The 15,988-nt window shown below is 43.9% G+C and overlaps 1 protein-coding gene across 2 annotated transcripts in view; it reads left to right on the top strand.

The window, feature by feature from the left end:
* Positions 1-13,840, top strand: part of STK4 (serine/threonine kinase 4) — a 46,008-nt gene extending 32,168 nt beyond the window's left edge. For both annotated transcript variants that reach the window (XM_030289007.4, XM_030289006.4), the window contains one exon: positions 10,784-13,840. In XM_030289007.4, coding sequence (XP_030144867.1) covers positions 10,784-10,942 — 159 coding nt within the window. In that variant the 3' untranslated portion in view covers positions 10,943-13,840. The remainder of the gene's footprint in view (positions 1-10,783) is intronic.
* Positions 13,841-15,988: the final 2,148 nt, after the last annotated feature.

Below are 15,988 nucleotides of genomic sequence, written 5' to 3'. Positions count from 1 at the left end.
GACTCTTTGCATGGAGAGTCTGTTATAGCTGCTCTGGATTTCCTCTTGGGGGATGGAGTCTGGACCATCTGGAAAAGTCGAGGGATGAAGCCTCCATCGTGCCTCTGTGAACACTTTCCATCTGGACAAGTGCCTGAAATGATCAGCTATGAGAGGAGCAAAGTTACCTCAGCTCTGACTGCTGGGCCTGGTGCATTTGACCTTGTGCAGCCTCTTCTTGTGTTACTTTAAAACCTGCGGGACCATGGAGGCATTGCCAGTGTAACTGGGGTGTGTGTAACCTTGGGGTGTCCTGGTTCAGACACTGGGGTGAAATCCTGCCCTGTGAGGGTGGGCAGGCCCTGGCACAGGGTGCCCAGAGAAGCTGGGGCTGCCCCTGGATCCCTGGAAGAGTCCAAGGCCAGGTTGGACAGGGCTTGGAGCAGCCTGGGACAGTGGAATGTGTACCTGCCCATGGCCAGGGTGGCACTGGATGGGATTTAAGGTGTGTTCCCACCCAAACCATTTTATGATTCATAATCAAAGCTTTCACCTTCAGGAAGAGCGAGAAAGAGCAGCTTAATACATATAGCCTGATACAGTCTGAAAGGAGTATTATTCAGAAATTTAAGTGTTTGATTCCTTCTTGTTTTGTGTCCTGCCATCACTCAGGATTGTTATAAATGTATACCCAAGTGAACAACTGGGGAAAACTTTCATAGTGAATTGTGCAGGTGAATTCAAGACAGATTTTGTGGAGGTGGTTCACTTGGGGACTGTCCCAAAAAATATTTGCCTCTTACATATTAAACACATGCCCCTGGTTTTAAAGACAACTGCATGGACATGCAGCTATTCATTTTTCCAGAATGCCCTGGAAATCTCTGTAATTCAGTCTTTCCTCAGAAAGCTTTTCATTATCTTTCCTGTCTTCTTTGCCTTCAAGTTGCAGCTGTTTCCTCCTTTCCCTGGGTAAAACAGGGGAGGCAGAACGCTGTTGGACCAAGGTTTTGTAATAAGCCTCATTTTGGGGTAGACCATGTGGAGTCTTCCTGAAAACAAACCCCTTTCAGCAGCTCTCATGGAGCTAGGACCAAAATGGGAGACTAAGACTCAAAAATGTTGGTTGAGTAAAGTTTAATACTCTTAAGATAAACAGGCCCAAGTTATTTAAAGCTATAATGGCTGCTTGCCATGGATGATGTAGTCTCAAGCCTTTGAAACTGAAGCTGTGTGTTTTAAGCCTTCCCTGTGCCTTGCAGATTTGAGTGTGTGAAGTCTTCAGATATGTTAATGGTGCTTCTTAACTCCACATCATTAATAAAGGCGGTATTTGAGTACTGATTTAGTGTTAATTAATTGGTTACCACTTCAGTTACATTTGTGTTTCATACGGAGAAATATTGTATTAATTAATCACTCTGAGGTCAGGTATTCTTATCTCTTCAGTTGTTCTGCTTTATTCAGGATAAGTGATCCTGAATGAAGAAAGTAATTGTTAATCCTTCAGCAAGTAGGGCCCTTAGGAACAAGGGAGGAGGGGTGAAGGGTACCTGGAATTGGAAGGGAGCTCCTTTATGGACATATGTACCCTTCCTAGAAGAACTTTGTTAAACTTTTCAGATTTGTAAAAGAATTTTGTTTGATTTAAAGGAATCGGCATTTTCTGACAGACAGCTCTTCTTAAAACAAAAAAAGAAAAAAAAGAGAAAACCCCCTCATTGGCCAGCTCTGTACTTTATAGCTGAGTTGTGCAGCTTGCCAGATCCTCATGGCCTAATGACATGATTTATTTTTGCATGTTGAGAGGTATTTTTGTGCTCTTACTTAAGAAAATTAAATCATAATCACTTAGAGAAGGAAAAAAACCCATGCTGTTTTTATTTAATCAAACCACTGGCAAGCAAGTGCTTTTTAAAAGCAAACGGTGCTCCTTTTTTTACCTTTTTTTCTTTTTTTTTTTTTTGCTTGCTTGCTTGTCAGACAGGCTGACCTTTTAGCTTGGTTTGTAATTCAGTTACTGAAAAAAGAATAGCAGTGAAATAACTTGTCTTTGTGGTTATAGGATTAGTCAGCCACTTTCTAAGTTTCTAAATGATTTCAAGGTTTGGACTTCTTCAAGTTCAGTGCTGCAGAATAATACTGACACCATTTTTCATTCCCTTTATTTACAAGAAGTGTGCACAGGACTTGGGGTGATTTTGGAAGTGAATGGGGCTATTCACACTCATAATTGACACTAAGGCTAAAAAAGGAAATTTAATCTTGGAGCTTAGAAGGTTAAAATTAATTACTCTTTTTTTAAAAAACTTTATTTTTTTAATGATCACTCAGCACTCATATCAGCAAGTAGACCTTTGGATGGGTTTTCTTCGTTGATACTTCAGGACAATGCTGAGGATAGTAACAGCTTGCAGAGGTTCTATGGTTGGGCTTCCAAAACTTCCCTGAGCCTTGTAAGGATTACAGCAGGGATTAGTGAAGTGCAGTTCTTGGCTAAGAGCAGCCCTGGGATGCCAAGGCTGTTGATCCTGGCTGTGGTGTTCACAGGATGTTTGCTGTAATCCTCTGAAATTGGGAATTTCCTGATACCTTGCCAACAGCAAAGCTGCTCTCTGGTTCCAAGGGCTTTTGAGGAATGGGGGAAATGTCCAAAGTGTGGGGAGGGTGGGAAGGCAGAGGTGCCTCTGAGCTGTGAGGAGCAGTTGTGTGTCCAGGGCGTGGGGGTCTCTTCCAGAGTTACCACAGGAATGGGCTGCTCAAGGTGGGGCTGAGAAAGGTCCTTGCTGTATGGATATTCTCAGTTCAGTCAGAGAGAAAAGGAGAGAGATTTCTACCAGGCTAAGCCTGGGAAAAAGTCTGAGAGGAATGTAAACTCTCTGTTATCTCTCTTTCTGTTCATATTGTTAATAGATATGTTGTACCACTGTGTGCTATTCGTAGTGCACCAATGGTGTGAAATGCTTTTACTTTAAGTCCAATGAAATTAATCTTCGTGATATTCTCTATAAAATAGAGATAATAAACATTCATTCTTTGCCTTCTGAACATGGAGGCATTTCATTCCCGTGCCTCAACAGCGACAGTGCTGAAGCAGCAGGATCGAACATCATGGGTGTAAAAGTGGCCTGAAATAAGCTACAGGGGAGTAGCAAAGCTGTGGCAGTTCTTGCTGGAGAGGAGCATGGCCTCAGCAGGCGCTGGGGAGAGCCCAGCAGTGATGCTGGAACAGAGGGACAGCTGCCCCTGGAGCTGTGATCCTGTGCCTGCTGGGGAGGAGCCTTGCTCAGGGTGCCAGCCTGGGGAGAGAGGTCTTGGCAGCTGTCATTCCTGCAGAGGCACTTTCCAGTTTAGACATGATCCTCCCAGTGTGTCTGGCGAGGGGAAGGATGGCACACATGGCCCTCCAGGAATTCTGCAGGCGTAGTGCAGATACCATGGTCTGGGGTCTTGAGCCTTTATTTTAATCAAGTAAGCAGAGTTACATGGAAAATTAACTGGAATCCTTATTGGCATTCATAACAATAAGGTGCTTCACTTTCAGTACCTCCCAGTCTGTGCAAGTGAGGTAGAGCCATCCCAAACATTTCACTTGAGAGGCCCTGGGTCCCCTCTGATACAACTCTCTGTTAAGATTCACTTTTCCAGTTCAGCTGGGGATAAAAAGCTGAGTGTGTGGTAGTGTCCATCTTTTCTTCCACAAAAGTGATGCTGTGATTACACTTAAATATTTAACTGCCTTAAGCTGACTTGACCTCTGGGGCATCTGATGATCTCACTGAAAATGTTGTTTCTGTGTGGAAAGCCATCTGCTGTTCAGGTGAGGGGCCTGAGAACAGTCTCCAGATGTGCAGTGATCACAGCTCCTCTTCTCTTTCTTTGGGCAGTTTAGCTGCAGAGCTGTTTTGGCTGGTGCTGGATGCTGCAGCCCGTGATGTGTTTTGCCAGTATATTGCCTAAATAATTAAGGTGCATTAAAAGCAGAAGCTTGTGCTGCTGAGACTTATTTTTCAAATCTTTTGAAAGATTAATATCTGTGGTTTTAATCTTGCATGAAATCCCACAATGAGTGCATTTCATCCACTGCTTTCATAACAGTGAGAAACTTCACTGACATGCTGATCTAAAAGGGAGGAAAAGCAAGATAATTAGTGCTGGTGCAGGCACAAGGGCTTGTTCTGATTTACTGCAGCCCCTCTGTAGCATGGCTGCTTGACAGATCTGTGAAGTTGTAGGGACCTGATGGATGAGGAAAAATGGTCAGAAAGTGCCAGTAGGTCCTTGTGTCCTTTGCATTTGACAGCTTAAAGTGAATAAATAGTTAATGCCTGCTCATACATTACATCAAAGCTTTCTTGTGCTGGAAACATAAATGAGAACGAGGCACTTAATTTTTAGAGCAGTGATTGAAAGTATGCCAAGTGATATTGAGGCAGCATTTCAGGAAAAATGCTATGGGAAAAAATGGCATGCTATTCCAACACCAATTTATATCACCATCTTCAAGATCTAAAGTCTGGAGCACTGCTGAGCCTGAGAAATTACCTTACTACAATTTAATTTTGGCTGGGGAAATTGAGGATTTTTTTTTTTCCTGGTTTAAAAAAAGTGCATAGTACTTTTGAGTAATCTGTGTCCTCAGAGTACATTTGATATGAGCATTTAATGGATACCTTGTTTAACCAGTCTTTCAAGTTACAGGAAGCTAATTCCAGGATAATCTCAGTTTTTAGAGCTCACATTGATGAATCCCTGAGTTGTGACAGCCCTCCCTGGCTTGTGCTGTCTGTAGCACCACTGCAGTCCTGTGTGCTGCTGGCTGAGCTCTGTCCCAAGGTGCTTGCTACAAACAGCATCTGATGGGAGAGCTCCTCCCAAAAATAAATTCAGTTTGAGGAGGTGGTAGCAGAAAAGTTCAGGAGTTGAGGTGGATACACACCAAACTGACCTGCAGGGTTCTGGAGAAGGAAGTGTCAGTGTGCCCTTGGTTTTATCAGCAGGGAAACATCTTGATAGCCTTGGTGATAGCCAAGGTCAAGTGAAGCAGGAGTTTAATTATTCTCTTCTGTGAAGAGCCTCCCTTCCTTAAAGGACACATGAACATTTAATTGCACGTGTAGGAATTGTTTTATACTTCTGCCACTTCTGCTGTCGTGTGTGATCATCAACAGCCTCCCCTGAGGGGCTTCCACACGATTGTAGTCCCAGTTGGTTGTTCTGGTTTTGTTTTTCCAAAGCAGATTGTTGCTACTCTATTACTGTGGTAATGCTTTTCATTATCTCTAACAGCAAATTCCTATTTGGCATTTAATGTTTAGCATAGCTTGGGTAACTTGATTTGGGTAAAAACCCTTCTCAAGCCATGCTTAGAGTTTGCCTATCTAAATACACACAAAAAAAATGACGTGTTGTGCTCCCTGCTGATGGGATTGATGAGTTTTATGGGGGGTTTTGGTCACTGGCTATGCAGTCAAGAAGTGTTAGATTGCAGCATAAAACTAAACTTAAAAGGAAACTATAACAATAAAAGCCGTGCTAAATAGACAATTAATTTGTTTTTCCTTAGCTCCCATCTAGCTTGTATCTTTTCTACTAAGAATTTATTTCCCTGTGTAGCGTGGGAAGCTGCAATTTTATTACTTCTGTATTTTAGTCTTCAAACTCCCACTGCCCCTTATGAAGTGATAATTGCCAAAGCCAGTTTTTCTAAGGGCTATATAAAACTTAAAAGTTTGACATCAAGTTATGTTGAGCAGTAAATGCCACCTGGAATCTCTGGGTGAAAGGCAGGCAGAGCAATTGCTACAGCTGGGTGTTTTCTTTCTAAAAAGCCACAGGCTCTTGGTAAGAGTGGGAGGATATTCGGAAAACACCCTGAGCATGTGGAAGACAAGTGTTCAAACTCACAGGAATTATGGTAGAGGAATATGTCTGGAGGGCTAAGGAAGAAGAGAACAACTTCCTAATTTTATTTGTAGGATTGGTTGTAGTACCAAGACTTGAAAATAGTCTCCTTCTGAAAAACTGTTCAAGTGCTTTCACCAGGAGGAAAGTAACTTCATCTCACAGTGTCGTACATATTCCAGCTTTGTTCCAGAGTCAGGGTCCATCTGGACATTTGAGAAGTGATGGTAGAAAAAACTGCATCCCCACCCAGGGGATAGAGGATTCCTGTTTGGCACAAGCCTCAGGACTTGAAAGACAGTATTGAAAAGCAAAGCCCAGATAGCCTGAAACCTTGCAGACATGCAAAGAAAAGGCTTTATGCTAAATGGAGGGAGCAAAATCAGTGTCAGTGAGTAAAAAGAATGTTTCAGGAGAAGCATGTTTTCCACTTGCCCCAAGATAATATTTTTTGATTCCTGTGCAGTCAGTGAGCTAAAACTTGGCCAAAACTCTTTGTTGGGAGAGAAATGTGTGAAAGCTGCTGGGAAACAGCTCATTTCTGTTTGATGCTCATAATTCATGCAGCAAGGAGATTTGGCTGGCAGTGGTTTTGCCAGAGGAGCAAATCAGAATGATGGCTGGAGTGACTCAGGGGTCGCTGGGTGACCATATTTATGTCACTAGTGCAGGCTGGTCCAGGCAGTGGTGACCTTGTGCTGCTCAAGGGCACTTGAGGGACCAGAGAATGTGCCAAGTCCCAGACTGGGCAAGCTGCAGACCTTGCTGTAGGGAAACCAGCACAGGTGCTCCTCACTGTGAGGGCTGTGGGTACTAGGGGGACTGTGATAAATTATTTGCATCAGCTTCTAATTCAAAAAGTTGTCACCATTTGGGGGTTGGTTTTCATGGGGACAGGGCAGATGCTGAGTTAATTCTCTAGGCTTTGTGTTTTACAACAGCTTTTTTTGTTTTGTTTTATGTGAAACAGAAATCTGGCGTGCTGGCAGGGTTTTGGGCTGTGTCCTGTTTAGGACAGAACAGCAGAGGTATGAAGTTCAGACCATGGTGCCCTTGAATGCCAAACCTGTGGCTGTGTCTGCAGAGAGCTTATATTTATTCTCCTTTTGCTGCTTAGGTTCATTTACATTCAGTAGAATATCATGTTCCTGTGACACTTTACCTGACTGTAAGAAATGCAAGTGGGGTCCCCCCCACCCCATTTTTAAAATGCTGATTTGAAAGAACTGCAACTCAGAAGCAGTTTGCTGAGTTGAACATTATTCAGTGGGATAGTTGTCTGCAAATCTGCCAGAAATGCTGACAAAAGAATGTCATGAGCAGCTTACAAATCTTCTCCTTGAGGAAGAAATTGTTTTTCAAATGATCTGTTCCTGATTTGTCCATCACTACTGTGTAGGCATGGAAAGGCTGTAGGTTACGTCCTTCCAAAGGATATAATTATGTGTGTCCTTCTAAATTATACAGTAGAAATCATCAGCATATTAAAACAAGATGTTGCTGTCAGTGATGTCTGAAGAAAACAAACAGCATCCAACAGCTGTGGGTGAGAGTCTTTCAGATGAACACTTCCACCTCTGACATCTGACATATGTCTTCAGTTGGGCATTTTTGCAGAGTTAAGGTCGTTCTCAAAACCTCAAGTAAAAATACAACTGTTAATCAAACTGTTAAAAATTAGCTTTCTCAACATACAGGCTTGTTGGAAGAGTTTCATGTGCTGCCTCCTCACCATTTTGATAGATTTGTTTGGCCAACCTTAGAACAAGTATTTTTTATCCAGCTTTACATTTGAAATGAGATTCCTTCCTTTAGAAGTTTGTCTTAGGTATTTGATCAGCATGGACAAAAATAGATAGCTTTTACAGAGACAGACTTCTTAGAGCAGAGGAAATGCTGAGAAGCGAGGAGAGGAATGGGACTGAGCCCATGGCTAAAACCAGCTCTAATTGCAGCTGCTCAGCACTGAGACTTTACCCCGGGTACCCGTCTGTCATGAAATCCTGTCCTTGTCCTTCTTGTCTTATTTTGCTCCTGGCGTTTCTCTAAGAGAATAATGTCAGTGTCCCGGGAGTGCAGAAAGAGATATACTGGAGTCTAAAACTTCATTTCTGGGAGAAAGCCTGTCTGTGGCATTGCCTTACAGTGAAGTGCCAGGCAGCAAAGTGAAATGGAGGCCATCCCATTTTGAACAGTTTGTTGTGTTTTTCCCTTCTGAAGATGTGTGTGAGTGGAAGGACAGGCTGAGTAATTGCCCAGGCCAGGTGCCCAGGCTCTTGCTGTCGCAGCAGGAGCAGAGGGCTGGGTGTCCCCTGCTCTGTGTGCTCCTCGTGGCTCTCATTACCCACTGGGGACCTGCCAGTGTCCCATCAGCTCCTCTGGGCTGAGCAGTCACCTCCTGGACCTCGCACCAGCGTTGCCCTTTGGTTTTGCCCCTTCCAGGAGCCGCGTGGCATTCACAGACAGTGTGCCATTACTGCAGATGAAAACTGCCAGTCGTTCATCCTCGCTGGCACAGCTCTGCACACAGGGTGTTCCTGTGCACACTCCCAGACTCCTGGGCACAGGCACTTGCCTCCCTTCCTTCTCCCACCATCCTGTCGTGTTTAACCCGTGATCAGCTCTGTAAGCAGCCGCTTTGCTCTGCCTCACATGGGTGACCCACTTCCCACCTGGTTCATACTAATATAAATCTGTGGGCTTTGCCCACTCCAGGCTTAGCTGTGCTCCAGCATCTTCCACACAGTTCAGCCATCTGTCCTGAGAAACTCAGTCCCCGGAATTGCCAAAGCTGTTGTGTCCCTTGGCAAACAGCTCTTACACTTTGCAGGAAGACTTGGGGGTGTCCCCTGAGGATGTCCCCTGGTGCTCCATCCTGTTCAAGGACAGCAGCAGGGCAGTGTTTTCTTACTGCCACGTGTTCTGGAGAGCCCATCGCTGTACATCTGCTCTGCCAGCTCAGGCACTTTGTTTCTGGCTCTGAGCAGCACCCAGGCACTTCAGGAGGGAGGCAGAGAAGGCTCAAAGGGCATCCCTGGAAGATGGCAGCCCTAGGGCAATTTATCACATCTAAGAGTTGGCTTACACCTTGAGCAAGGTGTTTTCAATTTGTTCCAATACTCTCTTTAAGCAGTCCAGCACTGGGAGAGGTGTAGCTGCTTAGTATATGTATTCAGTACTTGTATTAATATTTTCTTCTATTTTGCATTTTTATTTGACTTTTCAATTCCCTAGACTGTGAGGAAGTGGAATGTTAAATAATTACCTCTCCTTAATAAGTTAGTGTGAAAAGGCAACTGATGCCATGCATCAACTTAAACTGCTGCCTGTTAAAGTTGCATTAATGTGTATAAATAATATATATCTTTGTGGAGGAAGTGCTTTGTCTTTCTAATGAACAGTTGCCTGATTGGAAAGGCTGAAATACTGTATACCCTGGGCAGAAAGGTTGTTTCATATGTGTCTGGATTATTACAATGGATTTGTGATCTTGAAACAGCAACTAGGAAAGATCTTGTTTAGCAGAATATGCTAAAGAACTCCAAAAGACGTTGTGAGAAATCAAGTAGCAGGTGACTTTGTGATTTAGGGACTGGTATCTCTTCCACCTTAGGAAAAGGCATCAGGAGCTCCATATCTTAGTTTTAAGGAGTGAAGCAAACTGCCATTAAACATTCATTTGTTGTCTTATAGTAGGCAGCAAACATTTCACTCCTTGTTTTGGTTCAGAAGCGGCTTGACGAGTAATCATGACAGCTGATTAATTAACAGCTAAACTAGAACAGGCCCACTTGCATGAAAATAAAGATATGTCACTTAATTATGACATTTGTTGAAAGCAAAAAAAATTTTTTGACAGTTCTTTGTGCACAAGAAAGAACCCAAATTATTTTGCATATTCTTAGCATCCACAGCAGGTGCTTAGTGATAGCAGGTGCTGCACAGTCATTTCTGTCCTGCTGGAGTGCCTGTAAAATAATCTCTCCTGTGGTCACTTGGTCTTGGATGGGGAAAGGACTGGTGCTTAAGTAAACATTTGAAGCACTTCTAGTGTCTATATTTTTAACATTTTACTAAAATCCTGTCTGTTGCACCAATTGTAATATTATAACATTACATAAAGGCTGTAGCTTTGGATAACTTAGGCTATCCCAAGCCACACCTGACATCTGTAATCACAGAGCAAAACTTTCCTGTGCCAGTTCTTGGCAAATTGCCACAGATAAGACAGCCAACTCAACAAAGGTCAGGCAGAGAGAGAGGATTCGGGGAGAGGGAGCTTGTCCAGATGAGCCTGACATCTTCACGTGTACAGGCAAATACGAATTGTACTTGCATATTTTATCAGTACAAGGCTGACCCAAAGTGACCTGGTGGGTGTTTGTGCTCTGGGATTTCTGGTGTAGCAGAGTCTAAATTCCTCACCATGACTGAGATTCAGCCTAATTGTACATAATTGCCTTTTCTTTTTTCCACATGCAGCTTTTGTCAGTGATATTATTTTCTTCCTGTTCCTTATGTCTCCTTTTGTCATTTAGCATAAAGAGGTTTCATTGCAAGGAATGGGGAGGGGAAGAGAACTTTGCTTTCCTTCCATCTCAGTGCAGCATTTCTGTCCTAAGCCTGCAAAAGCATTAGAAAAGCAACTCCATGGGGGAAACATTTCACTGGCTGGTTGTGTGCTCACACTGCCAGCAACCAGAGCATGTGAAATGAGCAGAAGCAGTGTGCTGAGGCTCACACCACTCTCACTGAGGGCAGCACCTGGAGCAGAGCTCTTGCTGGCTTTCCCTGCTGGAAGATGCGCTGTGGCCGTCAGAGGAGCAGCAGGATCCCTGCAGGTGTGTGGGTGGTGGTGGCACTGACGCCAGTGTCTGTTCCTCTTTTGTCTCCCTGCTAGCTGAAGTCTTGGAGCGTGGATGAGCTGCAGAAGAGGCTCTCTGCCCTGGACCCCATGATGGAGCAGGAGATCGAGGAGATTCGCCAGAAGTACCAGTCCAAGCGGCAGCCGATCCTCGATGCCATCGAAGCCAAGAAGCGGCGGCAGCAGAACTTCTGAGCCACGGGTAGAACCTCTCCATCCTCAAACAATCAGCCCCTTGCTTTTATGACTACTGAACAGATTGATTTCTATTGAAATATTCTAGCAAAATAGAGGGCAATACTTCTGCTCGTTTATTTTTCCATAGCACCTTTGTGAACTCAGGAATGTCATCATGTGGAAAATCCTGATTGTATGTTGTAATGTTAGACATATATTTAAAACATAATTCCAAAAGGGTTCTGTTACTATTTTTTAGGAGGATTGTTTTTAAACCAGAGGAACCAGATAGAAATTGGCTAATGAAAGTTGGCTCACTCTCTTTTCAACTGAACTTTCAGGAGTCTATTTTGGTTTAAGTTAATACAGATGGTTGTCTGTAACAGCTTCTTTTGTGGTTTTTTTTGTTTTTGTTTTCCTTTGTGAATGCACAGACTCAATTTCAAGCTGTTAACTGTTTCTACTGTTAAGGTACTGATAAGTTTTAGGTCACTGAAGAGAGCTGGTGAAAACATGTACAAACTGTTCCAGCCTTTTGAAAGAAACTTAAATCTTGGTTTTTAAAAAGCCTGTAATAAGCCCCATGCCTTACACTGTGTGCTTTAAGCAAGTGTGATATCTTCAAGACCTCAGTTTTGTCCTCATTTTGTGTACTTCATGAATTTATACAAGTAGATAAAGCATGTTGTGCCTCCATAAGAAATTACATTCTGTAATTTAAAATCCACACTCATTTAAAACCAAAAGCCAGTCAGTGATGTGATACCCCTTTGTCTGTCTGTTTGGAAATGTCCTTCAGGGAGACCCTGCTGAGAATGGAGTGCTGGGAAAAGAAAACAGCGTTTGAATGGGTGGAAGTTGTGTGAACTGAACCTCTCTCAGGAATTAGGTACTTCAGCTGTGTCTGAAATCTCCACAGCTTGTGAATTATTTTATAGGCTTAATTTTGAATTTACATCTTTGGATGCTTGAATAAAAACTTGATTTCACAATCCTTCACATTTCTGCAAGGTGTAGCACATCAGGAGAGTCAAACTGAAAGTAAAGACTGTTAAATTAACAAAGATCTGCATTCATGGTGGTGGAGCAAAGGCAGAGTTGATCTGGGTGAGAAGACAATTACCAATGTCCTGCTGGAAGAGGTTCAGTCTCTTCCAGTTCCTCTGGATGCTCTTGTGTTGTTTTTTTTTCATTTCCCTGCCCAGCATAGCCCAATCAGCCACAATGCCCCGAGCATGTACAATCGCTGTGAGGACGGTGCAATCAGCTCACATCAGAGTGGAGAGTAAAACAAAGCCTGTTTGCAGGGCAGAGACTGAGCAATGCCTCTGCCCTGTGGGCTCCAACAGCACAGCTGTGTCGTTTCAGGTGTGCCTAGCACATGATGGAATGCTTGGGCAGAGCAAGTGGTTCTACCAATATTTTTTTATTTCGTTCTGATAGAGGGAACAGTTTCCACTGATCTAGGCCTTGGTACATCACCTAGATGATTAAACAGCAGTGTCTCCTGAATCAAATGCTGCTACAGAGGTGATGTGTTTTTTTCATGTTTCTGTAGGGTCTTGTTTCCCCACTGGAGCAGGCTCTTGGCTTCTGCTCCACAGCTGTGAAAGGAACCAAGCCATTCTTACCCTCTGCAGGGCTCATTGCGTGGGTTTGTCTCAGTTTGATAATGCAGTGGGATCACAGCTGTCCCTAAGGAAAAGGGAGGCAGTGGGCAGTGTGTGTAGGGTGCTGCAGGAGGAGTACATCCTGGGAGAGCCAGCAATCTGACAGCCCCAGGTGTCACATCAGGGCTCATACCGTGCTCATCTGGAATCTCTGCAATAGACTTTGCCCTGACCGTGTCTTCATGATGAGCCAATTTTCATCAGCATCCTTTGCATCAAGAAACTCCTCCAGCTTAGCAGGCAGTTCTCTGGTCAGTGTTGGATCTTGTAGAAGTCACTTGGATGGATCTGGCCCAGCACCTCTGGTGTGACAGACACAGAGATCTGTGACATGGTAAATTGTGCACTGCCTGTGTGGCCTGGGTCAAGCTTGTTCTGCTGGAAGGATTTTTTCCTCTGCACTGTATAGATAACTCTGTAGAGATCAGAGGGCATTAGAAACCCCAACTTTAAGGTGAAACACCACGGGGTGGTGTCTATTTACAGAATATGCAACCTGTGACTGCTGTAACTGAATGTAAGCACTCTTGAAATACTCTGCTTTGCTGACGTGATTGTCTTAAAATATAGCAAACGAACCAAAATAACTAAAACTGGTCCAATGGCTTAACTGTCTTTGAACCTTTCTAAAATGCTTGCAGTGGGTGAGACTGAATGATGTTTCTTGCATTTGGAGCTGTAGTGCAGAGGAATTATTTTCTCCTTCACTGATTTTCAATTTGTTGGAGAAAATATTTCCCTTTTTTGGTCCCTTTGTAGAATGTCTGGGAGCACAGAAACTGTTCATTCCTCCGAATCCTCCGAGCTATGACCAAGGCTGGTACCATAAGGGATGTTTTGACAAAGTTTTAAGCAAAAAACTTGCTTAATTGAGAAGCTGCATTCATGTGCTCCATGGGTCCATCTGCATTTGGAAAGGGTTCTGGACAAACCATTCTCTTTGCTTCTAAAACCTGGAGATACTGATGGTATCAGTCATGTGAGACTTACAAATGTGAAGTTTGTAGCTTTAACTTTTTTTGTAACAAAGAAATTAGCAACACTGGCATAAACTGCTGACTTGAAATGCTGTTTTGTAAGATCTGGCTCTTTGTATATAATAGTGTTCGGTCTTTAGTTTGTATATGTATGGAACAGTAACTTTTATTGCATTCCTCTCAGTTTGATACAGGAGATTTTGTTTGATCTCTCTCAGATATTTTGCCTTATTTGTTCAAAAGGGCAAATAAACTGTCCCTACCTGAAAGCATCAGTGTTGTGTCTCATGTTTATGCACTGCAGTACTTGGGGGTGTTACTGTTTACCAGGACAAGTTTTAACATGATGCACCTCTAGCCAGTCAATGTTATGCAACGTTCTGGAGGAAGCACAAGCTTTCAGGCAGTGAACATGTCAGACACACGTTTTAAAACATTCCTAATGCTGCAGCTCGGGGTGAGATTGCTTGAGCAGAGGGGCAGCTCCGTGTGCTGGCAGCTTTGTGGGGTTCAGGAGGTGATGCTCAGGCAGTTCCAGCAGGGAGGAGCACAGGCAGCCCTGCCTGGAGCTCCAGCCATGCAGGAGGGATGTTTGCCCCGTGGGTGCTTTGGCAGATGGGGATGCTGAGCTCTGCTGTAGGTCCTTGCTGTCTCTGCAGCAGCTTCCCTGAGCCTGCAGGCAGATTTGGGGCTAGGTACATACCAATTTATCCACCTTCCTACACAACAGGTGAGGCTAGAGGCTCACTCCTAATTCTGGCTCACTTGCTGCACTTTGAGCTTTCTAGCTCAGAAAAAAGATGAAGCTGACAGTGAGTGGGTGCTGCCTTCCAATGGTGAACTGTTGGCTTGGATGTGGTTTCCCTGAGCAGTTACTAAATCTGTCCTGGAGGGATGACTAACTGGAGCAGAGACAGAATTCATTCAGGAGTCAGCTTTGGTTAGCAATTCCGGAAGAAACAAAATAGATCTGAGCTTTTAAGTGTTGGGAAGGAGCTTGGAAATCAAAGGGAGGGAGGCTGCAGGCTTTTCTAGTAATTGGGGAAGCCTGGAGCTCTCACATCTTCTCAGCAACATTACCAGGATATTGTGGAGCCCCAGAACAAAGGGAGGGAGGGTTGTGCAGCCATACCAGGGGAATGTTTGTGTGCACTCCCTCTGTGCTGGCAGCACTGCACCTGCTGCACAAACTTCTGCATGTGACTAACAAACCCAGCAACAGGTTCCCACAAGCTGGGACTGATGGTTAGCCTTGGTTTTCTCCCCCATAAGGGAAAAAGTCAGCTAAGCCCATAGCACCAGCAGTTTTTAACAATTATTAGCATTAAGGTACAGGAGCTGCTGTGCCAGTGTCCTTTTTGCCCAGCTACTCATTTCCTACACCCTCATTTTGTACCATTTCCTGCTGTCCACAGGCCAAAAGAGTCTGAGCTTGGATAAATGCTTTGAGCACTGGCTGACAGCCCTGCCTCGAGGGTTGACAATTTTTCATTTCACTAATCATTTTGGCAAAATTCAAAAGACTCAAACCAGGAAATACCCATCAGCTCTTTCCAGACTGAAAGTTAATTGCTCTTTAATTTAAGAGGCCAGGAAGAAAGCCAATGTGTTTGAAAACTTTAAAACAATTCAGTTCCATCTATGAAGAGCTGTCCTGCTCCCCTCTAGGTGGTTGCTGTCCAAATCAGTGCAGTGCTGGACGTGGAGGGAGCCCAGGGTCCCTGAGTCCCATCCTGAGTGGTGACAGCAGCCTCTTGCAGACCTGTCTGTGCACAGTCAGCGGACAACTGAGCTGTAGGGTGTGTTTTCCTCAGCCCAAGGGGCTCACAAGCTCTGGACCATCATTCCTTCACTACAGAGCATGATCTTGAAAGAAATGCGGGGCAGTTTTTCCCACTGTGCTGCTCTCAGCAGACTCGAGGTCTAGATGTGAACATGCATTGCTGGTGCTGTGCCTCCCTGCATGCCTGATCTGTGGGTTTTAGTCCCTGAAATTGTGTAACCTGTCTAAGCACATTTGGTTAATTTAATTCCATGCCTTCAAGGCTGCTCATTTGGCTTTCTCAGATTTTTCCTACAACTAAGCAGCTTGGGTTCAAGTAAATGCTAAAGTGAACCCATAAGTATATGCAGACCTTGGGGCTGTCTCACTACAAGGCAAAAGTGGTTTAGCATTATTTTGTTTAAAAAAAAAAAGAAAAATGGAATTACTGCACTGTTTGTTTTTACTGATCTCTTTACGTAGTTCAATAAATTGAAGTAACACTGATTCAACATGTCAAGCAGTGTGCTCAAGCAGTGAGATCTGATTTTTGTTGAGGTCAGCAGGGTTGTAGGAGTCTGTGAGCAGGAGAGATCCCAGAAACACTACCAGTGAGGAGTCTTTCTTTCTTATAGGTTACCCCTTTAAAATTCCC

This window comes from Taeniopygia guttata, chromosome 20 (genome assembly GCF_048771995.1).
Source record: "Taeniopygia guttata chromosome 20, bTaeGut7.mat, whole genome shotgun sequence".
NCBI lineage: Eukaryota > Metazoa > Chordata > Aves > Passeriformes > Estrildidae > Taeniopygia > Taeniopygia guttata.
The sequence above is the reverse complement of the archived record's forward strand: the minus strand, read 5'-3'. Positions and strand labels throughout refer to the sequence as shown.